Below are 26,211 nucleotides of genomic sequence, written 5' to 3'. Positions count from 1 at the left end.
TGAGGGGACAGGGACAGCCCACTTTGGGATGGCCCAGCAGTCACTCCTGCTTCCCCAGCCTGGATCCACGGAGTCTAGCTCTATCGACAGAGGGGAGAAATTAATCACTTCCATGCTAATTGGTCTGCGACAAGAGCCAGTTGCTGTTGTTCAGTCACGGGTCCCATTTTTCTGTAATTATCCCCTGCTTTCAGAAGCCCTTCTTTTTTTTTTTACTCTATTACTCACTGCCAGTATGAAAAACAATTATCACCGGCCTGACAAAAAGGAAAAAAAATATGCCCACGCTGGGAGCTGTCTGCTTGTCTTTGAGAGAATGTTTTAAAAGCAACACTTTTCCCCAGGGATATTAAACATAACACATGTAAATGTGTTTCTTAATGTTTCCACCAAATATGAAGAATATAAAGCAGTATTTACCCTTGTCCAAAACCCACCTGGTGAGCAAAATATACAGAGTGACAGTGTAACTAGCATCACCAGGCAGCCCACCTGGACTGGGCTCTGAAGAGCTACACCGAGACTACCCAGGGCCCAGAGGCCATTGCGAGGCAGACCACTACCATTATATGATATGCAGCCAGTCTCCTGGACTGGGCTTCTGGCACGTGCCAACAAGAGGGAATGCAGGAGCAAAACACCAGCACTCCCCAGGGGGCACCTGACTCTGTTTGACTTCGACATCAACTACAGCAACACTCGGGCCCAGGGCTGTTCAAAAGGCACCATTCAGAGCACATGCAACCTTCACAGGGGGAGACTGCTGTTCTGCATGAAACCAGGTAGGGCCACAAAATACAACCTGACGAGAAGCTCCTGTGATTACTCGAATGTTCACAGAAAGCAGCTGACTTGCCCCTCTGGTAGAAAAGGCACTACGTTCCGTCCATGTGGGACAGCAGTCCTGACTTCACAAGAACCCACACTCGAGGCTCTCGGACTTACCACGACATTCAGCAGTCCTCCATAGGGCCCGATATCTGGCTGCCACAATCCCAAGATGTGTCTGTATCGGTGGAGCACTGCAGGAAGAGAGAAAGAGCAGGTCTTCACTTCAGAGGCAGCCAGTCTTCACTTTATAGTAAATCAGAGGAAAGGGCATGAGGAGGAAGAGAGAATTATGAAGGCTTGTAACAGCGCCTTGTAAACATGTGAAGTGAAGCAAATCTTACCTACAAAAGTTTCTGAAGAATTCTAAGAATAAAACAGCCCGGCCAGTGTGGTTCAGTGGTTGAGCACTGACTTCTGAACCAGGTCATGGTTTCTGGTCAGGGCACATGTCCAGGATACAGGCTCCATCCCTAGTAGGAGGCATGCAGGAGGCAGCTGATAGGTGATTCTCTCTCATCATTGATGTTTCTCTCTCTCTATTCCTCTTCCTTCCTCTCTCTGAAATCAATAAACACACACACACACACACACACACACATATTTAAAGGGGTGAGCTTTTAAAAAGCAAGCATAATAAAACAGACAATTGGGTCATTTTAAAATCCAGCCCCTTTGTGAGCAGCTCCAAGGACAGAGAACTGCTGTCTTGTAAGACACAGACTGGGTGCCTTTCTGAAGTGATGAGCATCCCATCAGTTTACACAACTGAGGAAGCGCAGGATTCTTTAAAAGTTGGGGACAGAGTTCAACATGTCATCGGCCTGTGTATTAAGAATTAAGTTGGGTCATCTCACTTTTTTTAAAAAAAATGGCACCTCCCCACCTTATTTAAAAAGCAATGCATAGATACTGACTAAAGACAACTGGAGAGAAGAAATCCCAGTGCCAACCTGAAATCCCACTACACAGAGATGACCAGCTGCAGTAAACATTTTGGAAAATGTCCTTCACTTCAATTTCCTTTGCACATGTACTTGTGGAGTGAATGAATGAATGAATGAATGGGCAGCCAACTTATACAAGTCCCCGACTGCCAGGTGAAGGCCTCTGTGCAGTGTGTGGTGATTAATTTCATGCGTCAACCTGACTGGGCCACGTTATTCTGGATGTGTCTGTGAGGTTGTTTCTGGGTGAGATTAACATTTAAATCGGTGGATGGAATAAAGCTGACTGCTCTCCCCAATGTGGTGGGCCTCATCCAATCAGGTGAAGGCCTGAATACAGAAAGCTGCCTCTCCCACCAGTAAAAGGAAACCCCTCCTGCCTGCTTTTTCTAATTTCGAACTCCAAAAGGACTCTTCCTGACTAGAATAAGAGGCTAACCCTCCTGTGAATAAAAAGAATTTCCTCCTGCCTGACCGCCTTGAGCTGGATATTGGTTAAAAGTGACCTGTCCACCTCCTCACCATGTGGTGAGTGATGTTCCCTGTGTCTGCTAGGGCAATCTGGAGACTGCCAGAATTCTAGGTCAGAACCTCAAAACTCAGAACCCTATGGGTACAGTTATTTTTAAGTTCAAAATGCTCTTCGACAAGTCACCATCAATTTGCACACAAGAACGTGCTAAATATGTCATAAGGACAACACATCCCCCCCATGATGCTTCCAACTTCTACAGACAGGATTTATCAAGAATATCAGGCAACGACATATGGCCTGATATTGAAAAAAATAAAAGTGACACAGCAAAAGCAGCTAATCTGAGGCCACAAAGCTCTAACAGAATTTGCAGCCTCAGGTGATGACTTGCTTCTCTCCAGGACAGCATCATGTACTCAAGACTGCTGATCCTCTCTGGTCCAACGGAACCAAGGCCTGGACCGTTTTAAGAGGCTAGGAGAACTCAACAGGCCCAGGAACAGAGCAGGGTCCCAAGGGTCTCACAAGCCAATCATCACAGCAGACTTCTCTGGAAAGTCTGGCTCACGGTAGAAAGAAATTCTGAGCTGCACTCCATTAGAACATGTAGAACATGCTAGGAGCAAGGAACACCAAACACCTGGGCACTGTAAAGTCTGAAATTGGGGTTGAAATGACCTTTCTTCTTTCACACGTTGTCATGGAGGTAACAGACCACGTATAGTTCAAATATGTCCAAAGAGAAATGGAACTAATGCTTACAACTGGTTATTTTCATCATATTTCCTGGCTCTTTCAGGTTTTCTTTAATGACCGCTGTATTTTTATAACTCAAACCTTAGAGAAGACAGCAGTCTCCAGTTAGACCAGCCTACTCTAAGCTGTCAGCCACCAGCAGCTGGCGGGCATCACTTTAGTGGCTACAGTCCAGAGGCTCTGGAAGTTCTCGCCCAGAAGGGTGGTGGCACCCTTACAAGCTACAGGAAACTTCTGACCACCCCTTGGGAACAAAAAGAACACCCCCACACAACTCCAGGCACTTCCTAGGTCTCGGCCACCAAGCCTCCCTCCCAGAGGTGGGTCAGAATTCCATTTTTGGTCTCAGATATAAGCTCCAGATAGATTGTTGTTCTAGGAGAATCCTGTGGCAAATGTATGACATAATGAGCCTCTAAGTGCTTGTCCATTTGTATTTAAAAGCCCAGGCCAGGCCATTCCCGTCAGCATAGCTGTGGCAACTGATGGACTGTTCTCATCAATAAGTGCTATGTGACATTCTCTCCCCAGGGCTACAGAAGGCACCTTGGCTCACCCACTGATAAGCAGTGAGGGCAGGTCAGTCTAGGACAAAATGTTCTAGAGAGGCTACTTCTAAGAGGTTTGGAAAAGAACAGAATTCATGCCTTCAGACTTGGCCCGCCCCACCCCTTTGCTATCCAGCCCCAGCCAAGCCCCCAGCTTCTCCTGACTATTCACACACTCCTGACTGCTCGACTGCTCACACACACTCCTGACTGCTCACACATATCCCTGTCTGCTCACACACACCCTGACTGCTCACACACACCCTGGCTGCTCACACATATCCCTGTCTGCTCACACACACCCTGACTGCTCACACATACTCCTGACTGCTCACACATATCCTTGTCTGCTCACACACACTCCTGACTGCTCACACATACTCCTGACTGCTCACACATATCCTTGTCTGCTCACACACACCCTGGCTGCTCACACACACCCAACTGCTCACACACACCCTGACTGCTCACACACACCCCTGACTGCTCACACTCCTGACTGCTCACACACACTCCTGACTGCTCACACACACCCTGGCTGCTCACACACACCCTGACTGCTCACACATACTCCTGCTGCTCACACATATCCTTGTCTGCTCACACACACCCTGGCTGCTCACACACACTCCTGACTGCTCACACACCCCTGACTGCTCACACACACTGACTGCTCACACACACCCCTAACTGCTCATACACACTCCTGACTGCTCACACACACCCTGACTGCTCACACACACACCCGACACCCCTGACTGCTCGACTGCTCACACACACCCTGGCTGCTCACACACACCCTGACTGCACACACACACCCTGACTGCTCACACATACTCCTGACTGCTCACACATATCCTTGTCTGCTCACACACACCCTGGCTGCTCACACACACCCAACTGCTCACACACACCCTGACTGCTCACACACACCCCTGACTGCTCACACATATCCTTGTCTGCTCACATACACTCCTGACTGCTCACATAAACCCCTGACTGCTCACACACACTCCTGACTGCTCACACATATCCTTGTCTGCTCACATACACTCCTGACTGCTCACACACACCCCTGACTGCTCACACACACTCCTGACTGCTCACACACACTCCTGACTGCTCACACATACTCCTGACTGCTCACATACACCCTTGACTGCTCACACACACTCCTACATGCTCCCCTTGCCATGGTCTTTACTCAAGCAGTTCAGCTCTGGGCCTGATTACACCAACACTGTGGGTGGTGTCCACAGTGGTGCACAGTGCTCAGACACCACCCCAAAGCTGGCTGACCAGTCCTGGCATCTCCACCTCCCCTGGAGTAAGTAAAATGGGACCAGCGAGCACTTTAGCTAGATGTCCAGAGCCTGGAGAAATTCCATAGATGATTCTATTCCTTGTGGTCTGAGTAGGTTTTGTTAGAAATTGTACACTTAAAAGACTTAGAAGTGGGTCTAGTCCACGCAGGCGATGCTGTCACAGGGACACTTGGCAGGGCTGAGGGAGTAAGCAGCAGGGGTGTCTCTGTACTTCTACAAACGTAAAAACTGTTTTCAGCACATGCAGATAGTTTTAGTATCTTCCTTGACAACCAAAGTTCATGATCTCCATCTCAACTCAACCTAATAAAAAGTGGAGATAGCCTTAGTCACTATGGACTCTGGCTTAGGAAAATTTCCAGAGCCCAAGTAATGCCAATCAAGAGGAATCAGGTTCTGCCCTAACTGGTTTGGCTCAGTGAATAGAGCGTTGACCTGTGGACTGAAGGGGCCCAGGTTCGATTCCAGTCAAGGGCACGTACCTTGGTTATGGGCTCGATCCCCAGTCCAGACACGTGCGGGAGGCAACCAATTAATGTCTCTCTCTCTCATCGATGTTTCTCTGTGTGTGTGTGTGTCTCTCCCCCTCCCTTCCACTCTCTCTAAAAATCAATGGGAAAATATCCTCAGGGGAGGATTAGCGACAATGACAACAAAAGAGGAATCAGATTCTAAATAATGAACTGTTTCTACTACTTTTGTCCATTTTCGGTCTCAGATATAAGTTCCAGGCAGATATATACAGGTGCATGTTTATGTAATTTTTTCAAATTCACATATGCTGTCCAAATGTGATCAACTTAAGACGCCTAGAAGTAAACTACTTACATTTCATTTCTACTCTGTCTGTCCTCTCAGTCTCAGTAATAATTGTAAAAAGTGCATCAACAGAGTGAGCATGCTGATACTCCCTCAAAAACAAAAGATGCTGCAGAAACCTGGCCCATATGTACAGTAGCCCCTGGCCACCACTCATATGTAACCCTGGTCATGGCTGAGCCACAGAGAGCGCTGCAGAAAGGTGAAAAGACAGCAAAAGCCAAGGAGGTCAGCTCGCCGTTAGGACCAAAGCATCTGCATGCTGAGTTAGAGGTCCCTCTCCAAGCAGCTTCTGGCCCTGCTCCCCCGCCACAGCCAAAGTAGCAGGAGGTACATACGGCAGGTGTACACATCTCTGTACTCCATGTGCTCGTAATCGGGAAGAATTTTCATGAAACGGCCCGACTTCACGCGAGGGTTTATACCTGAACGACACAGCAGGGAAAGGGCTAAGGATGGTTCCACTTTCACAGTGGTATAAACAGTTTTCATATGACTCAACACCTGCTCCCTCACCACCATCCTACTCGACCCCCGGCACTGTAGGAAGCAAGCACTTGACAAAAATGAGAGGCCTGGCTAGAAAGAAAACGTTGTGATATATGTCACACCAGAAACTCACGATGGCGACAGGCTTGGGACACTCTTCATGCTCACTCTCCTCCCTCTACTGTCCTGGTCAATGGAGCTCACTGAGGTGGGAAAGCAGAGAACGCAGCTTGTGGACAGTCGGAGTGACTGTTTAGGGAACCCTGTGCCCCAACTAAGATATTCAGCTTGTATAGTGTATGCCCAGCGCTTTCCTTTGCTTGTGTTTGTTTGGTTTTGGATGGCGGATGACATCTGCCAGCTCCTAACTCAGAGCCTTCGCTTCTGAGTCAAGGCTGGCTCACTCTTCCACCTCTGCCAGGGGCTAAGGCTGACTTTCTTCCACCACCCGCTCCAGAAGCTAAGTAATTTTCTCCTGGGTAAGGCCTTCAAAGCAAACTCACAAAAACATGCGCCTTCACTGTGAAACCTGCTTTGGCTGGTGGGACACTAAATGAAGATTATGAGTCATTCTCTGGGTTTCCTGACCGTTTTCAAAGAGTCAAGAATCAGCAGTCAGGGGGCGGGAGCAGGGTGCAGGGGGCTCATGGGGGAAGGGGTATCTCTAACACTTGTAACAATGACAATTTTTTAAAAAGAATCAGCCCTAGCCGCTTTGGCTCAGTGGATAGAGCGTCGGCCTGTGGACCAAAGGGTCCCAGGTTGGATTCCAGTTAAGGGCAGGTACCTTGGTTGCTGGCTCCTCCCCAGCCCAGGCCTTGGTCAGGGCGCATGCAGGAGGCAACCAATCAATATGCTTCCCTCACATAGATATTTCTCTCTGTCTTTCCCTTTCTCTTCCACTCTAAAAATAAATGGAAAAATATCCTCCAGTGAGGATTAAAAAAAAATAAAAGAATCAGCAGTCAAAAGAAATCTCCAGATGTTCCTCTCTGTCCACCCATGCCCCACATGCATGTGTGCTTGTTGACCTCGCCATGGCTCTTGTCCCCTCTCTGTTGCCCACTCCTGACTTACCTCTGGCCACACCATCTCTTGCTCCCTAGCAGTCACTACCCACCTATAGAGAAAAGACTGTTCCTTGACATGACCATTGTCTGTCCTGCAAGCTGAACCTAAGCCAGAACAGAAGCTGCTTTCTTCAAACCCCCTTAGAGACTATTTGACCATAAATGATGTTCATTCAGTCCAGCCGGTGTGACTCAGTGGTTGAGCATCAACCCAGGAACCAGGAGGTCATAGTTCGATTCCTGGTCTGGACACATCCCAAATACCAGACTCGATCCCCAGTAGGGGACGTGCAGGAGGCAGCCAATCAATGATTCTCTCTTATCATTGATGTTTCTAAGTCGTTTTCCCTCTCCCTTCCTCTCTGAAATCAATAAAAACATATTTTTTTAAAAAATAATGATGTTCATTCAGATATAAATAAGCACCCTCCCTTGCCTCTTGCTATGTGCTGGTTCTGGAACAGGTTGTTGCCCTGACCTGGAAGAGCATGGAAAGTATTTCCCGTACCTGGTAGCACTCACGTACTAGAATGTGACTATCTCCCCTCTACCCCATATATTTCTTTGGTGCCTGTCAAGCGGTGTGGGGACCCATTTCATCCTGCAGTTGCCCATGGCATGCCTTGTCTGTAAGTTTCCCCTAATAAACTCCATTGATTACCAGACTAGAGTGGCCAGACTCATTCTTCCTTCTTTTCCCTGCTCTCGCTTACAGAGGTAGATTTTTCCATCTTGGGGCTTTTCCCTGGGTCTTCGTGTACAAACACCGCCAGCCTGCCCCCCTGTTCCCAGGTACCCCCTCTATATAGGACAGCCACCAGAAGGGCCAGCCAACCCCTCCCCCACCGCTGAGACGAGCTCCGTGGGGGCCTTATTCACCAGGTGTGCTGTCCTCTGGGTGTCACAGCCCCTAATGCCTGGCAGACGTGAGCACCTGGCCCCCTCCAGGACACTACTTTGAGACTCACAACTCTTCAAGAGAGAACAGTCTTCATGCTGCTTTAAGACACTATCATCAAATGGCCAAGGAAACTCAAAAACAAGTTCCCAAAGATAAGAACTTGTCCTATTAGATACTCATAAAAGCCAGTGGACATCCAGAGCCAGGAAAGCTTTCTTGTGTGTATGTACAGACTGCTGCAGGGAGTGCCTGGTTCTGACTCTAACACCAATGCCAACAGCAAGAGTGAATTCCTCCAACTCTACGATCTGGCTAGATTTAAGACACTGAGCTCTGGATAAAACACTGAGAAATCTCGAGTGGAGCCAGACCCATGTGGGCTCCCATAGAATAAAGGGTGGGAGGGGAGCAGGAGAGCAACCAGCTTCCTGCCTCTGAAACTCTGGGCTTTGGAGGAATCACAGACATTGTTCTTGCTGATGAGATGAGAGGACAGGAAGGGTTATACTTCCACGAGACTCACTTCCTCTGGAGAGACGCACATCTTCTGGGGTTGGTGGGGCGTGAAGCAGAGGCAAGAGAAGAAACCAAAGTCGGAAAGTGCATGGGGATGGAGGAGCAGAGAGAGCGGTCTTGAGCAGATCAGCCTTGCAGTGGGGCCCAGAGCTGGGACAGCAACTCAGGAAGCAGTAGCCGGCGTGAAAATGGTGGCTGGGGCAAGGGTGAAGCCTGAGGTCCACAGGAGGGAGAAGTAGGGGGTGCTAGGAGTTGGCAGAACTGGAGCTGATGTGTGGCAAGCAGAGAGGCCCCGACAACAGCCTTTCCAAGTTTCCAAGTCTCTCTGAGGCAGGTGAGAGGGGACAAGAACTTGGAGGTCACGGCTGAGCTACCAAGAATTGTGCATGGAAGAGGAAGCCCCATGAAGAACTTAGAGCCTTTTGATAGGAAATCTCCTGAATTGTGAGCAAATTCTAACACAGAAAGGCTAACCAATCCAACACTCCCAAGTGGCCAGGGGATCACAGTGTGGAGAGTCTGATGGGATGAAGAAGCGATGAGATAATGAAATCAGCCCAGATATAGAGACTGAACACCGCCTGGGTCTTCCCAGTCAGCCGCTCTGCACAAGTGCCAGCTCTACCTGTGCTGGGAGTGCAGCCACGTGAAGGAGGGGTGTCTCGGAAGGGGACTCTGAGAGGAACAAATCCACGGAAAAGATGGGATTCAGAGAGTGGCCCCAATTAGTCCCCAGACCTTACAAGAAACCTTGGAGCATCCAGATGTTTCCTTGGAGAAGCGTGGCCCTCAGTTCCTGGGTAAGGTGCTTGGTAAGCAGACATCACCTGGTCTGCTTTCAATGGAGAACTGGGTAGAAAGTTCAGGACAATGTGAAAATCAAAATTTTCTAAGATGGTTTTAAGATGAACACTTAAGGCCCTCTTCAGAATGGTCAACAGGTCAACTTTAGGCCAAAGAGAGCTGGGTCACCATTATCTTTCTTACTCTGTTCTTTAATCCCCACCTCTGGGTGCTAAAATAATCCATGCCACACCCCAACTGGGTGGTGAGTGAGCATGCTGCTTCCTGTGCCTCCGCTGCTCCTGGCCACATCAGCGTTAACAGGAGCCTTCACAGCCTCCTATAAAGGGGCCAGGGGAAAGGCCAGCTGGGAAGATACTTGGGGCTGGGGAAGCTCGGAGCACTCAGGGAGTGTTGCTGACGACTCTGGAAAGTAAAGGAAACTGAAGGGAAGACTGAACTGAAGGGCTGGAGCCCAGTGCCAGGCTGGAGGGAAGAGCTGCTCCACAGGCAACCCTGTTAGCTGAGGGAGTCAGTGGGAGGCTCACGGCTCCATTTCCCAGTTACTATCAGCCATCGCACATCTAATCCGGCCATGGACCCAGAATCCAGAGAGAAGGACCCCTCTGGAAGCACCCGAGTTTGTTCCCAGTGTAGATATGTTTCTCCGATCTACAGGTCCTTGACACCTAATATCCTGTTATGGGTTGAAAAATAAGGGTACTGACATGCCCAGAAAGGGAGAAGAGAGGCCCCATCCCTTTTAATGCTATTACTACCAGTGGTGTCTCTAAAATGTCAATTATACCCTGGCCAATGTGGCTCAGTTGGTTGTGCATTGTCCCGTGCACTGAAAGGTTGCAATTCCCAGTCAGGGCACATGCATGGATTGTGGGCTTAATTCCCGGTAGAGGGCATGCAGGAGGCAACTGATCAATGTTTCCCTCTCACACAGTCGTTTTTCTTTCTCCCTCTCCCTTCCTCCCCCTTTCTCTCCTTTCTTCTCTCTCTAAAAATCAATTTTTAAAAATCTTTATAAAATTAAATAAAATGTCAATTATGACATTAAAATTAAGGTCTAAGAATGGAACTAGGTTTTCGGTCAAAATAATTTATTATCCATCATTGATGCTCAAGGTGCCTGCTCTTGGAACAAAATTAATGATGGATGATATTAGATTAACTTACGCTTCGCATAGACATCTCGACAAGACACACCCGTGATCTCCAGCTTCCGTAAGTTTTCACAAACACCATACTCTGTAACAAGAAACATTTACTAGACGTTACAGTCAAGAAATCACAAAGTAATAGAAATAGACTGACAGGAGGGAGAGGAGAAAAGGGGGGGACAGAGGAAGGGAAGCAGGGTGCATGCCTAAGCCTTAGCCATGTCTCGCTAGTCTGATCACACGATTATGAATATGGTGTGGCAGGAATTCAGTGTTTGGGAAACAATCCATGTTCCCATGAAAATGAGATTGTCATTGGTGTCAGGGTTCCACGAAGGCCCTTTTAACCCCGTTTGGCCCACCACACTACTAATTCTATTAAACAAAAACATGGGTCCTACAATCGAAGACCTAGGCAAGACACGGGAAGGAGGAGCTGGACACTCTGCCCTTCTGCATTGGGCTACCTTAGAACAACAGCCGGGCAGGGGATCCTTGACACTCTCTCCACCTCCTGTCCGCACCTCTCGCCTGGCCCATAGTGCATCCTCCCTGTCCCTACTCTCATCCCACTACGGCCCCACTATTCAAAATCACACCCTCCCCTCAGCACTTCCCAACCAAAACCTTGGGTTCTTCCGTTCAGATCTCAGTGAGGTTTCAAAAGGAAAGCATTGTAATCAACACAAATACAGAACTGCCTGTTGGCTAAGAGCTAATAGCGACAACACCAGCCTCATACCAACCTTTGTGCATGCTGGGCACCATGCCAAGCTCCTGCCGGGCACCACGACACTCTACCCTGCCAGCAGCCCCTGAGAGAGGTGCTCTTGTCATCTCCATTTTAATGATGAAAAGACAGGGGCAGAGAGGTGACTGATTTGCACAAAGGAGCATGGGCTTATGATGGGGACCCAGAATCAAAGCCTGGATGAGAAAGCCTCATAGTTGTGAGCACAGCCCTAGCACAGGTGTGTGCTCTGTAAGCATTTGATGAGGAGTCTAAGGGGCCCCTCGGGACTCTCACTCACTGTGCTCCTATCAGGTGCAGGCATCCAACTGGGGCTTCATACAACAGCCTGGTAATAAAATGCCGACAATCACCTCTAAGCCCAGTACTATGCCCCCATCGCAGGGAGGGAAACTGAGGCTTGGTGAGGCTGGTGACTCAGCTGTCATCTGAAATATGGATTAATACAGTCTGGACAGTAGCCGCAGAGCACTGTCTCTCATCTCATCACTTTCGATCAGGCCTGAACCCGCCCGAGGTCTGGTCTTTCCAATGGAATGGATGCTATTAACCCAAATGCTTCCATAACAGTTCGGATTTGACAGTACACAAAGTAGAGCTCAAAATTCACATAGGATGGAGAAGCTATCTCGGGTGAGGCCGTTACTACCCTGCAAACCCCTTTGGTCAGGCCTGCTTTTCCCTACTGCCACTATCAAACAGGCATGAAGTTCAAGACCTAAAACCAGGGGTCCTCAAACTTTTTAAACAGGGACTGTCCCTCAGAACGTTGGAGGGCCAGACTATAGTTAAAAAACAAAAAAACTATGAACAAATTCCTATGCACACTGCACATATCTTATTTTGAAGTAAAAAAACAAAACGGGAACAAATACAGTATTTGTATTTGCATGTGGCCTGCGGGCCGTAGTTTGAGGACTCCTGCCTAAAACCATGGCCTTGCTCATTATCAGGCAAAATACTCCTGTTTATCCTCTTGCCAAGAGGAATGTGGACTCCATTCTAGAACAGAGATCTCCAACCTTTCGGACCTCATGGACCACTGGTTGGAGACTGCTGTTCTAGAAGATTATACAGATTATAAGCACTTCTGAGGAAACACAAATTATGAAATATGCTGAGAATCTGGGGCAAGGGTAAAATAATGTGGGCATGTGACATGAGTTTTCAGCAATCTGAGAGACTAGTTTGTGAAAATCCTTGCAGACCACTCCTGGTTGGTGAAACAAACAAGAACAACTTGTCTACCCCACTCTCACTGAGAAGAGTTCTGCTCTATATTAAATTATCTTAACACTTTCCTGTGGCTCTGTGATGCCTAGTGGCTCCCGCTGAACACCACCAGTCATTGTCACTACTTTGTCCAGTTCTCCATAAACACACTTACCCTTCTCTTGTAAAAACAATGCACTTCAAAACTGTTACTGCAGCCCAGCCAGTGTGGCTCAGCAGTTGAGTATCGACCTATGAACCAGGTCATGGTTCAATTCCTGGTCAGTCCCCAGTGTGGGGTGTGTAGGAGGCAACCGATCAATGATTCTCTTTGATCATTGATGTTTCTACCTCTCCCTTCCTCTCTGAAATCAATAAAAATATATATTTTTAAAAATTGTTACTGCATAGTAATATTGTTGCTTTGGTTTGCTTTCTGTGTGGCTTTCAAAAGCCAGGTCCTTTTCTCAGTTCCAGCGTGCTACGTGCACGAAGCAGTCAAGGACCAGCCTCTTTCTGCCAACCAACAAAGCGCTTTGATTGTGGGGCAGGGGGTATAGGAAGGTGTCCTCCTGTGAAATGCATACTTTTGTAATATGTGTTAGTATTGAAGGCAATGGTTATATACAGGGCAAGCCCTGAAATGCATCCATCTGTGCTCTTGTTGCTGATGGCCTTTTGTGAGGCACTGAGACTGTCCCTTGGGCATTCCTCTGTGCTCAGACTGTGGAAGGCTAGTGACTTGGTTCATGATGTCTATGAATCCAGTTACTGTAACCTGATAGAAACTACCATTGCCCCTCATTAATCATTTGGACTTCTGAGTGATTCTAAGGTTTTTATCAAGGATGATCAGATCATCATAAATCTCTGTGTACTTTGTCAACAAATGGTATTGCTAATAGCACATAGTGAGAGTGGCTATATTTGCAACTTTGAGATATATAGGGGTGAAGGCACAACCAGATAAAGCATCCACAAAAACGCCATTAATAATCAGAAGAAAAGCAAGTGCTAACGAATACAGCAATCCTTAGGGGGACTTTTCTTAATGTTCCCAAAAGATTACAACAAATCCACCAAAGTGGAATCATGTCATTCTGACCCAAATGTTCCTGTAAATGTTCGGTATTTTCCACATGATGGATTTTTTTTTTTTTTAAACAGTGGCCAAGAACAATTCCACATCCTCTAATTGTTTTATAAACCTTCCCATAAGTCATTAAGGGAAAATGCCCTGAAAATAGCTTTAAGGCCAGTGTACTTGCCTGTACTACATATCCTTCATTCCAGAAAGCCTAACAAGTGTTAACTCTATCCTTTGGCAGAGATCCCATCTGAAGTGATTAAAAGCACACCAAACCATGTTGCCTACTGCTGTTCTTAACACCTGGCTAACCGGTCACAAGTATACTCATATTTCTGTGCCCAAACTTTGCTGACTGGTCACAAGTTAACTCGTGTCTTTTTGTCAACTCATCTGTCAGTATTTTCTGAGACGTGACAAGCAATACATCTAATTCTTTCCATCCATCTTTTATTCTGGCAAAAGTTTTAAAAAAGACATGTCGTGGCAGAGAAGAACATTTGAGCGAATTATGTGCAGACACTTTGTCTGATTGGCTGAGTGACTTTGATAGTCAGCTGGCAGACAATACTTTGTTGGAAGATAGTAATGAGTCTGACATTAGACCATCATGAAGGCAAAAGAGAAATGTGATAGTATCTCTGACAGTGAAAGTGATTCTGAAGAATGGGCAGAAAAAGACATTTTTCTGCCTTGAAGAATTATACAAATATTTCAGACACAACTGTTCAATTTGAAGACCCCTAAAGTATAAGTGAAGCAACCAATTTATTTTTTGATAAGGATTTTTTTCTATCTGATTATGTCTTAAACCATTTTATACCATCACCAAATACAAAAATAGTGCAAAACCTCTGCTCAAACTTCAACATGGATGGACGTTACTTATATAGATACTAGAGGAGGCTCGGTGCACGAAATTCGTGCACGGGGGGGGGGGGGGGTGGAGGGGGATGTCCCTCAGCCTGGCCAGTGCCCTTTCGCAGTCCAGAAGCCCTCAGGGATGTCCGACTGACGTCTTAGCACTGCCACAGAGGCGGGAGAGGCTCCTACCACCGCCGCAGCACTCGCCAGCCATGGACAGCACTCCCTCTGTGGTCAGTGCGCATCATTGCAACTGCTGGTTCTGCCGTTTGGTCAATTTGCATATTAGCCTTTTATTATATAGGATAAATAAGTTTCTTGGTTTAATTATATTGATGGGACTAATGAAGAAGCCAGAATGGAAAGGTTACTTGTCAACCAATCCTTTACTTGAGTCATCCATAGTTCCAAAAACTATGACTAACAGGTTAGAGCAAATACTTATATTCTTTCATCTGAATGATAATTCACAAACAACATGTAACACAGACCATCTTTACAAAGTCAGACCTCTCTTGGGTCACTTCATCTCGAAATTTAAATCTTTACATATAGCAAAGCAGCAGTTGTCACTCAATGGTGAGGATGCATAAGATTTAAGACATACAATCCGGTAAAAATAACAAAATATGGAATTTTAGTAACGATGCTTTGTGAAAGTGAGAGTGGCTATATTTGCAACTTCCAGATATTTAGGGGTGAAGGCAAAAAGTTACAACAGACTATATTATCCATCTTATGGCCTTTCCTTGGTTCTTGGCATCATATTTACCAAAATAATTACTCCAACAGCGTGTCTTCAGCTGAATTCTTATTGAAGAACAAAACACTGGTCTGTGAAACAGTAAGGGAGGATCATGGGTTGCCAAAACTACTGAAAGTAGCCAGCCACATGGGTGAGTTCTGGCTTGAACTAGTTGGTCAGCAAGGTGTTAAGTATGGGATTTGGTGTTGCAGGCTGTCAATTCAAAAGTTTCCTTACTAATCTAGCACATAAGGTAATTTATGAAGTTATTTTTTGAAAGCATCTACCCCAAAGATGGCAACAAAGTACGAAAAAGTTGGGAAGGGGAGGTCACAGTTCAGTTCCCGGTCAGGGCACATGTCTGGGTTGCAGGCTCAATTCCAGGTGGAGGGTGTGCAGGAGGCGGCCAATCAATGATTCTCTCTCATCATGATGTGTGTGTGTGTGTGTGTGTGTGTGTGTGTGTGTGTCTCCCTCTCTCTTCCTCTCTGAAATCAATAAAAATATATTTTTTTTAAAGTTGGGATGGGGGAGAAAAATGGGTGAGCTGGACTTTGAGAAAATTTATAAAATCAAATGGTCATACTCTGGTAAACAGTCTGGTGCATTTTCTCAAGCAATAAAACATAGAATTGCCACATGATCCATTTATTATTCTACTTCTGGGTATACAAATAAAATAAATTGAAAGCAGGGACTCAAATATCCATTTTACAGCAGCATTACTCACAATAGCCAAAGGTGGAAGTAACCAAGTAACCGATGAATGGATAAACAAAACGTGATCCATCCATAAGTTGGAATGCTATGCAGTCTTTAAAAGAAAAGAAATCCTGACACATGCTACAATGTCCTCAAGGATGAGCCTTGAGGACATTATGCTGAGTGAGATAAGCTAATCACAAAAGGGCAAATACTATATGATTTCATTTACTTAAGGTCCCTAGAGGAGTTGAATTCATAGAGACAGAAAGGAGAATGGTGGTGGCCAGGGAGTGGGGAATGGAAAATGGGGAGTTCTTTTTTTGTTTAATTTATCTCACTTGCTGAAAGTATGACAGATGACCCCTACTCCTGCCCCCCCCCCCACTGACCCTCTTGCACCCTGCTCCTGCCCCCTCCCCAGGCCTTCACCACACTATTGTCTATGTCCATGGGTTATGCATACATGCATGTAAGTTCTTTAGTTAATGTCTTCCTGCCCCCCCCCACTTCCCTCTGAAATATGTCAGTCTGTTGCATGCTTTAATGTTGGGGAGTTAGTTTTTAACGGGAACAGAGTTTCAGTTTGGGAAGCTGGAAAGAGCTACGGAGACCAGATGGAGGGTAATGGTTGCACAACAATGTGAACGTACTTGATGCCACTCAACTGCACACTTAAAAAATTGGTTAAGATAGAAAATTTTACTTTAGGTATATGTTACCACAATAAAAAATTAAATTGCCACTTCAAATATTCCAACCAGAAATTTTTCAAAAAGTTATTTGAAAGATGTTTTGCCAAGAGTTAAAAAACAGCCTGTAGTTTGGCCTGAGTCAAGTTAACACTGAAGCTGCACCTAACTGCCAGGGGCTGCCCACCTCCTGTCTTGCTTTCCCTGTCCAATGAAGCCAGTGCCATATGATGGGGCTAACCAAAAACTGTCCCAGCCCAGCCAGTGTGGCTCAGCAGTTGAGCATCAACCTATGAACCAGGAGGTCACAGTTTGATTCTTGGTCAGGACACATGCCTGGGTTGCAGACTCAATTCCCAGTAGGGGGCGTGCAGGAGGCAGCCAATCAATGATTCTCATCTCACTGATGTTTCTCTCTCCCTCTCCCTTCCTTTCTGAAATCAATAAAAATATTTTTTTAAAAAACAAAACAAAACAAACTCTGTCCCATAGCACATTTCTTCTTTTTTTTAAATCCTTGCCCGAGGATATTTATTTTTTTATTTTAGAGAGAAGGGGACGGGGGGTGGGGTGGGGGGGTGAGGGGGTGGAGCAGGGAAGAAGGGGGTTGGAAGTGGGGAGAGAAAGACACTGATCAGTTATCTCCTATATGTGCCCCGACCGGGGATAAAACCCACAACCTAGATATGTGCCGACTAGGAATCGAACCTGCAATCTTTTGGTGTACAGGACGATGCTCCAACCATCTGATCTACCTAGCCAGGCAGCACATTTCTGAGTATGCACTGAATCTAGTCAGTCTCAATGGGTGGGAATGGCATACAAGAGTTTTCTCTCTCTCTTTTCTACTCTCTAGCCCCCACAGGAGAGCCCAATGGACACACATCTGCTTCTTCAGGCTCCTTTCCTAAAAGAGAAGATGGTACCCATGCCAGTGTGGCTGAGATCTATACACACTTTGCACTGGAAAAGAAGGGGAGAAAGAAAGTTGACGTCATTACTCTGTGCACTGCCTCGGTATTGGGAGACTATAATTAGAGAGGACTTAGCCTCCTTGTCCCAAAAAACACCACTTAGAAGGGAACTCTGCCACCTTGGAAAGGCACGGTGCTAGGACACCATCTGAAGCAAGCTTGTGGGCACACGAGATAAGTCTGGAAAGGGAGGTTCTCTCTTGGTCCTGGAGGGGCTGGAATGTCAGAGACGAGGTCCACAGGCAACACAGAAGCACTGAAGTCGTAGGGAGAAAGGCAGCATGGGCAGGGCCTGCATAGTGGACTATTAACCTGTGGGTGGAGCCAGCAGAGATGCACCTGGAAACGCAAGTTGGGGGGTGTCCAGTGAGGAGGCCACTACCACCAGGTAAGGGAGACAGGAGGAAAGGAAGGTGCAACCCAGATTTGGCACCTGGCAAGCAGGAGGGAGCCAAGGAGAAGGGGCGGAGTGACTGGAGGAATGCTGCTGGCTTGTTTCCTACCTGCTGTAAACTCTCAGTCTTCTAAATAAAACTAAAAGGCGGTATGGATCGGAAAGACTGCATTTTTGTTTGTACTAAATTAGAAGATAACTGTAACCCTTAATAAAATATGGTTAAAACTTTTACTTCTGAGGCTAAAAAATAAGCTAAAGGCAAGAGGGCGGGAGCGGGTAGGAAGGAGGAGTGGGGTACGGAGGCTCCCAGGTTTCCTGACACAGCTCCTCTTGAGCGAATATTCAAGAACAATCCTCAACAACAGAGCCCTAATTTCAAGCCCCCTGTGGATTCTCCAGCAGCTGCTTTACTCAGCTATTACTGCAGATGCATGTAATGCCCTTTAAAAATATAATAATGTAGCCAATGCAGAAGACACTCTGCTCCCAGCTCATCTTAGGATGGGAAAGAATGTAAAAAACAAAACCTGGACATGGCCCATAGGAGCCTCCTATTAAACTGGAACATTCAGGATGCTACACAAATAGTTCCTGAGGACAGCTGAAACCACCTACATAAATCAGTGGACTATTCCCAACAGGTCCACCCCTGCAAAGATAAACAGTCTGGATGCCAATAGGGACCTTGAGGAACTTTGCTCTTCCGGTTAGATGACTTTGACCTCCAACTGGCTCCCATGACAGGTACCCCCACCCCGGGGCCTCAGGAGACCCACTCAGGCTAAGGCCCATCTGTTATCACACACACCCGTTCCTCCTGAGTGCACACACACCTGCTCTGCCTCAGTACCCATTTTGAGACCAGGAGATAAGCCCATGGTCTGACTGCCATCATCTCACACTGGCTCCTTTTTTTTTTTTTTTTAATATATCTTTATTGATTTCAGAGAGGAAGGGAGAGGGAAAGAGAGTTAGAAACATCAATGATGAGAAAGAATCATTGATTGGCTGCCTCCTGGATGTTCCCTACTGGGGATCAAGTCCACAACCCAGGCATGTGCCCTTGACCGGAATCGAACCTGGGACCCTTCCGTCCACTGACTCTCTATCCACTGAGCCAAACCAGCTAGGGCATAATATTCCAGACACGTCCCTATTCCTCCACCAATACTAGACAAGCAGGCCTGGCAATTCCAGGTTTACTCTCCATCGCCACTGAGTGGACAGTGATGGCATCACTGGCAAAGGACGCTGACTCATAAGTTTGGAACCCAGGCCATCTCCTGAAAGGGCCTGATTTGGGGGAGGACACTTGTTCCTCCCCAAAGGCCCAAAGTCGCCCTTGTATTTATTTGCATGCCCTTTACAGCCAGAAAGACAAACTCAGATCTTCAAATGCATTACATAATCATTTTTTTCTTTTTTTTAAAATACATTTTATTGATTTTTTACAGAGAGGAAGGGAGAGGGATAGAGAGTTAGAAACATCGATGAGAGAGAAACATTGATCAGCTGCCTCCTGCACACTCCCCAGTGGGTATTTGCCCATAACCAAGGTATATGACCTTGACCAGAATCGAACCTGGGACCCTTGAGTCCTCAGGCCGACGCTCTATCCACTGAGCCAAACCAGTTAGGGCACATTACATAATCATTTAATAAACACAGTAAAAATGGCAGTGCCTGGATCTCTAACAACCAACCAATTGTTTTTGGCAAGTCACCAGTGTCTGTCCAATTAAATAGGGCCAAGGGGAAATCTTTACTCAATGCTTTCTGGGTACCAGACTCACTTTCCAGCTCACTTTCATAAGGTTAAAAAACAGGAAGTCTTAGAAGGCACCATTTTTCTTTATCCTTTTTTACTTTGCTAACTGAAAGGGCTAGGTTTCTCTACGAAGCAGCACATGAGATTCAACTTGTAAAAATACAGAGACCTATAGTCCTTTCAACTAGCAAAGCAGAAGAAAAGGATAAAGGTTTTCCCTGTAGTTTTGCGATCCTACTGTAAGTCCAGTAGGTAGACTGGCTTTCTCTTCTCATGATTGAGAGACATGTGTTTCTATGACCTGGACAGTTTGTTTATCCAACTGCCAACCCACCTTCCCTGGTGGGCTCAAGAAGTATCTGGTTAACAGGAATCAAAAAATATTTATTTTTTATTTTTTAAAGATTCTTATTAAAAAAAATTTTTTTATTGATTTCAGAGAGGAGCAAACAGGGAGAGAGAGATAGAAACATCAAAGATGAGAGAGAATCAATGATTCAGCTGCCTCCTGCATGCCCTACACTGGGGATCGAGCTGCAACCTGGACACATGTCCTGACCAGGAATCGAACTGTCACCTCCTGATTCATAGATTGACCCTCACTGAGCCATGCTGGCCAGGCAACACATATTTCTTAAGCCAATCTTAAGACCAACAACTTGCCCATTTCACCTCTTCCAGTGATGGCCCTTCCAATTTCAGCCACATTGAATAAAAGCCACATTTCTCATATTTTGCATCAGTATATCAAAGAGAAAGTAGCATTTTCTTCTAGATGCAAAAACAAAATTAAGTATTGGTTTTTAATTTCCCATTTCTGTCATAAAGATCACACATTATGGAAAAATGATATTTCTAATTCTGTTGGAATGTAAACCCACATTACACCTATAACTGATCAAACTATTATACAAATATTCTTCCCTGTGTCATTAAAACCACTTACCATGAAGGAAAGATATGGGGAAATTACATACTATTAATTCAAAACCTGATAGTGGCAGCAGGCACTGAGCTGAAAAATGTGAAATTATTATGACTCAATATTTAGAGTTCAATGTTAAATGGAAAAATACATATATGAGTATTTCTCTTTTTTTATTTATCTTCTGTTATTACTTGAATACTCTGATTTAGAACTATGGTCTGAATTTTGTAAACTCGTTAGCATTAGGTAGACTTCATGAAACATTGCATAAATTAACAGTGTTAAAATTGGCGAGCATTTAAAAATCCACCAACTAGATGGTGAAGTATTAACCAAAAAAAGCACCGCCAGGGTCAAAGGCAAAATAATGTACTTGGCTTGCACCCCTGGTACTCTGCGAAATGATGACTTATTTATAGTCCCACATGCAGGAGGCCTGTAGCCAAAGGAATGATGCATCAAAACGTGTTTACCCTCCATCTACCGGCCCCTGCCTGGAAGACTGTGTTCGGTGTCCTGTAAGAGGGGAAAATATCACCTGTTTTGTCACATACTTGCCCCAAATCAGGAGCACCGATTTGGCTTCTCAATAGCAGTCTTTTTATCTGCCCAGAGAAATACCACTAGGAAATATTTACTCCCACAGTTCCGACATGCAGGGGGCTACAATGGCCCAAGTTCTACAAAAATAACTGATTTATTATTGCGAATATATTACTACCAGGACACTGGAAATTGTGAACTTTTTACCAAACAATATAAAAAGCTACTTCATTTTAAGTTTCTAGTGTAGCTCCCCCCTGCCCCAAAATCATCCTATCATTTTAGAAAGAGCTATTAAACAGACATGCCTTGTTGGCACCCTTAAAGTTAATCATGGCCCAAAAGTCTTTGAGGCAATAACACAGGTGTATGGCATCCTGTTTTTCTTGTGGCTTGTTTTCTGTTCTGGAAAACCCAATTATCAAAACACAGAAAGCAAACACATAAACATTGAGTAGTAAGCATTCAAATTCATTAGTTAGTCTCACTCACTCTCCCAAGACACTAAAAACTGGATCCATCATTATTCCATCAGGAAACCTGATGGGCTAGGCTAGGACCATCCACCTCCTCAACCAGTCTGAGATCCTGACTTCTATTTACCAAGGCTGGGAGAGCTTTGGTTTTCACCCACATAGACTTGACTTTGGCCTCATTAACACCCACTATAACCTAATGTCTAGTTCAGGAAAGATAAAATTGTGGGGATCAGAGAGTTAAGACCACACTTGTCTTGTACACAACTATTCTTACATATAAATCCAATCACAATTATACTAACTCTTGGAGACAACTATAGGATTGTCCATTTATTGACCTAGATAAGCTGGAAATTAAAGCTATGAGAATGAAATAGTGAAATCAAAGACCTAACTGTCAACCATCTTCATAGAAAATATTTTGCAATATATTAAACAGAAATCTACCCAGATTAAATTTAAAAAACCCACAAGTCAATAAGAAAAATAACAACAGAAAAAGAGGGCAAAGGTTAAGGATAAGCAAGTAAAAAAAATCCAAATTTCCAATAACTTTATTTCTGAAATGTGCATCCTTACTAGTTATCAGGCATATGCAAATTAAGCTGAGATGCTGCTTCTCACCCAGCATGGCACACATTTTAAAAGATGGATCATTCAATTAGAGACAACCTAGCAGATATTAGATTAAGTGAGATAACCTGGTCCACAAAAGGCAGCTATTTTGTGATAATGCGTACTGGGCATTTGTATTTTATATTTTGTGACTTTTCTGGTGTGTAAATAGGTAAAACCATTCCAGGAAATAACTGGATAGTATCTAGTAAAACTTCAAATCTAAAAAAACAAAACCTGCAAATCTCAAAGCCCACTGCCCGGCAACATTGCTTCTGGATATACTAGTATTTCTTAGGAAAATTTTCAAACTTATCTGTGTCCAAAGAAACACATATGAGATTGTTCACTGTCATACTGGGTATAATGGAAAAAAAAAATAAGTGAAGGAACAAAAGTCTGGCCTCTTCAAAGACTGAACCAGCACATAGCGCCGGTGTGGTTCAGTTGGTTGGAGTGTAGTCCTGTACACCAAAATGCTTCACGTTCAGTTCCCGGTTTGGACACATATCCAGGTTGCAGGTATGATCCCAATCGGGGTGCATACAGGAAACCACTGATTCTTGTTTTTCTCTCTCTCTCTCTCTCTCTCTCTCTCTCTCTCTCTCTCTCTCTCTCTCTCCCTCTCTAAATCAATAAAAAAAAAATTTAAGAAAAAATAGCCATGAAGCATAATTAAACACCCACCATTTAGAGGGTGAGGGCTTCACATGTATCATCTTATTTAACCCCCAAAATGACCCTACGGGACAGTACTTCCCACTAATACTTGGGCAGGCGAAGCAGCATGTCCAGGACCTCTCCGCAGATACACAGAGCCTGCCCTGATCACTACAAATCCGGAGTCTTAGGCATTGAGGTTTACGGGAGAGAGAAGACGACTGGCTGATCCCCTTGTCCGGGAGGATGTGAGAAAGGAGGCCTTCTCATGTAGCCTTCCTGGGGGTGCAAATTCCAACAGCTGGGCAATGAGTAGCTAAGGTGTTATCAATGGGCTATCCTACTGCCTGTACTCCCTCTTTGGGAAGTACACACTAAGAAGATAATCTCAGAAGTTCTAAAAGGTGCTTGTATGTCTCATAAATTCCTATGAAATGCACACAGGCGATCTTGGAAGCACTGTTTATGACAAGGAAACATTGCAAATTTAAGCCTGTCAGTAGGGAACTAGTCTGTGGCACATGTATGCAGGGGAATAGTATGAAGCTTTCTTATGCTAAACTGTCTCTAAGGGAATTTACATAGTATCTCATTTAAGTAAAAACATGTACATGACTCTACATGTGTACATGGAGAGATATTTTCCAAAATTTTAAGGGTTTACTTTTTATTGTAGGGACTCTGATGATTCTTACCTTAAAAAAAAAAAAAAAAAAAGTTTATTTGAGCCAAGCTGATGACACATGCCAGGCAGCAAGATCTCAAATGCTCCCTGATGATTCTTACTTTCATTCTTTTGCTGTTCTGCGTTGTTCAGATTTTTTCTTACCTATCCTGTTTACCAATATATGGGAGCTTATTGAACATCAAAGATTTGTCAAGGTTTAAACGAAGAGGGCCTTGCACTCTGGATTAAGTAAACCCTCCTGGGATTTGTTACAAAACTACTCGCTACCCTCACTGATGCCACCAGCATCCCTGAGGGAGACAGCAACCACTCCAGCACTACCCAGCTCCACCCACCTGTCCACAGACCAGTTCTTCTCTCAGAAGAATCTCCAAACACCCCCTCTGCTCCCTACCTACTCAAGTCCACCTTGATCGCTCTCCTCTGCTTCTCACCCCCACCCCGCGCCCAAAGGGCTGGGGACCAGGAGGGCGCCTGCAGATGTCAGGTTACTGCTTGGCCTAAACCTCCAGGGTCTCACACCTACAAGGACCCCCATCCCCACCCCCACCCAGCTCGCGTCACTTCCCTTGGCTCCGTGGCGTCCAGTTCCCGCAGCTGGGAGAGATCCCTCATCCCTCTCCCGAGCACCCCAATGCCCACGGAGAACGCTACCTCGCCCGCCCCCGCGCCCCGGATCTGTGGCGGGACCGCCCCTCCCCCCAACACACACACACACACACACACACACACACACACACACACACACACACACAACCGGGACCGCCCCTGGTGCTTCCCGATCTGTGGCAGGTCTCCATCTAGGGCCCATGGGGAGCCGAGACCCCCGAGTCCACCCTGCTCATGAGGCCCCCGACTATGGCAGGTCTCTGTCCAGGGCCCTTGGGGACCTCAGACCCTTCCAGGCCCGTACACCTGCCACCGGACCTCCGAGCACCCTCCCAAGCCCCGAACCTTCCCCCACGCCCGGGCCTCCGCCACGAGCCCCCTCCAGGCCCGGACCCCCGCTACCCTGCACGCACCCTCCCGGCAGCGCCGTCTCCAGATGGTGTCGTTGTGCAGGATGCGACAGAACTTGGTGCAGACCTGGGCCAGGCTGGGCAGGTCAGTGCCGGGCAGCGAGGCGAAGATCTCCACCAGCAGCTCGGGAGGCAGCTCCAGCAGCGAGCATCGCGGGGGTGGCGAGGGGCTCGAGCTCCGGCCGCTCCACTCACTGCACAGCTCCGCCGCGCCCGCCTCGATGCGCTCCTCTTCCAGGTCCGTGTCCGGCTCGCTGTCGGCCGCCGCCGTCTCGGCCGGGTCCCGGCGCTGCTGGCGACGCCGACACCCCCGCGAAGGGCCCACCCCACAGAGACGAGCGCACACCGCCATGCCCGTCCGCGTAACCGCCGCCGCCGCCGCCGCCGCGCCTGCGCCTGCGCCGCTGTCAGCCGGCCCCGCCCCGCGGGAGCGCCCAGCCGAGCCCCCAGGCCTAGTCCCGCCCATCAGCGCCCAGCCCCGCCCAGTCGGAAACCTAGCCACGCCCCCCACTCGCCTCGGCCCCGCCCCCAAGGGGGACTTGCAGAGGCCCGGCCCCGGGGAGCCCCGCCTGCGGGGGTGGGTGATCCGCCGCGCCCTCTCCTAAAGGGCCGGCGACCCCCGGGGGCTCTGGCCTCGGCTCGCCTGAGGTCTGCGGGCCTCCTGTCCCCCTCGCGGAGCTCGCACGGGAAAAGAATGTCACCCACAAACGCGCCACGGCCGCCCCTTCCCGACTAAAGACGTGAGTGTGGGCAGCAAAAGGGCGAGCTGCCGCGTGTGAAGACCGAATCCACCCGCTACAGAGCATAGGGCTGACGCGCAACCCACTGCGCTGACCTGGCTCGGCTCGCGGAGGCCGCTCCTCAACCAGGAGCGCCTTCAGGTGTGTCTGCCGCGCCGCCGAGGATGGCCCTAAGGATCCCCCGGAGGACATTCCACCCCCCTCCCCCAATGACCCAAGGATCCCCTCCCCAGGACGGTCCAGAGAACTCCCAAAGAACCTCCGTCCATGAGTCCCTCCAGGACCCTCTCTGAGGGCCCCACGGACCCCCGCCAGAACCGCTAGGATCTCCCCTGAGGGGAGCCCCAAGGACTGGCCCCCAGGATTCCCCAAGGACACCTTCCTCCCCAGGACCCCCTCCCCCGCAAGGAAAGCTCCAAATGGCCCCCAAGACTGCTGCTCACAGAAGGCGAGAGTAAGTGGCAGGTGGAAGCATTGCCAACTGTTAAAGCTCTACGAACTAGGTAAGCCAAATAGAACCCTAAATTGTGCCTGTCAGCTCTTCTATCGAAAAACTAACATTCACTCATTTTTGCCCTTATTACAGTGGAGGGGGGAAATCATGCTACGTGATAAATCCTGTGTCATCTGTCAGCGATCTTGTTACCTTGTTTACTATGCTCCAGGGCACGTGTGTTCTAGAGACTCTGTACAGCTACCTCTTGACAGTGGCTTCACC

At 47.0% G+C, this 26,211-nt stretch overlaps 1 protein-coding gene across 4 annotated transcripts in view; it reads right to left on the bottom strand.

Annotated features, from left to right (window-relative positions):
• The window catches only part of FBXO31 (F-box protein 31), a 42,949-nt gene extending 17,745 nt beyond the window's left edge, over positions 1-25,204 (bottom strand). The window contains exons 1-4 of one of the 4 annotated variants that reach the window (XM_059667134.1): positions 24,757-25,204; positions 10,646-10,717; positions 6,037-6,123; positions 946-1,022 (exon numbers count right to left, since the gene is read on the bottom strand). In XM_059667134.1, the coding sequence (XP_059523117.1) occupies positions 946-1,022; positions 6,037-6,123; positions 10,646-10,717; positions 24,757-25,105 (585 nt within the window). In that variant the 5' untranslated portion in view covers positions 25,106-25,204. Of the gene's footprint in view, positions 1-945; positions 1,023-1,172; positions 1,192-6,036; positions 6,124-10,645; positions 10,718-24,756 lie in introns of those variants that run through there. The other 3 variants (XM_059667135.1, XM_059667136.1, XM_059667137.1) reach the window with 3 other exon arrangements.
• Between the last annotated feature and the right edge of the window lie 1,007 nt (positions 25,205-26,211).

This window comes from Myotis daubentonii, chromosome 15 (assembly GCF_963259705.1).
Source record: "Myotis daubentonii chromosome 15, mMyoDau2.1, whole genome shotgun sequence".
NCBI classification, from domain to species: domain Eukaryota; kingdom Metazoa; phylum Chordata; class Mammalia; order Chiroptera; family Vespertilionidae; genus Myotis; species Myotis daubentonii.
The sequence above is the reverse complement of the archived record's forward strand: the minus strand, read 5'-3'. Positions and strand labels throughout refer to the sequence as shown.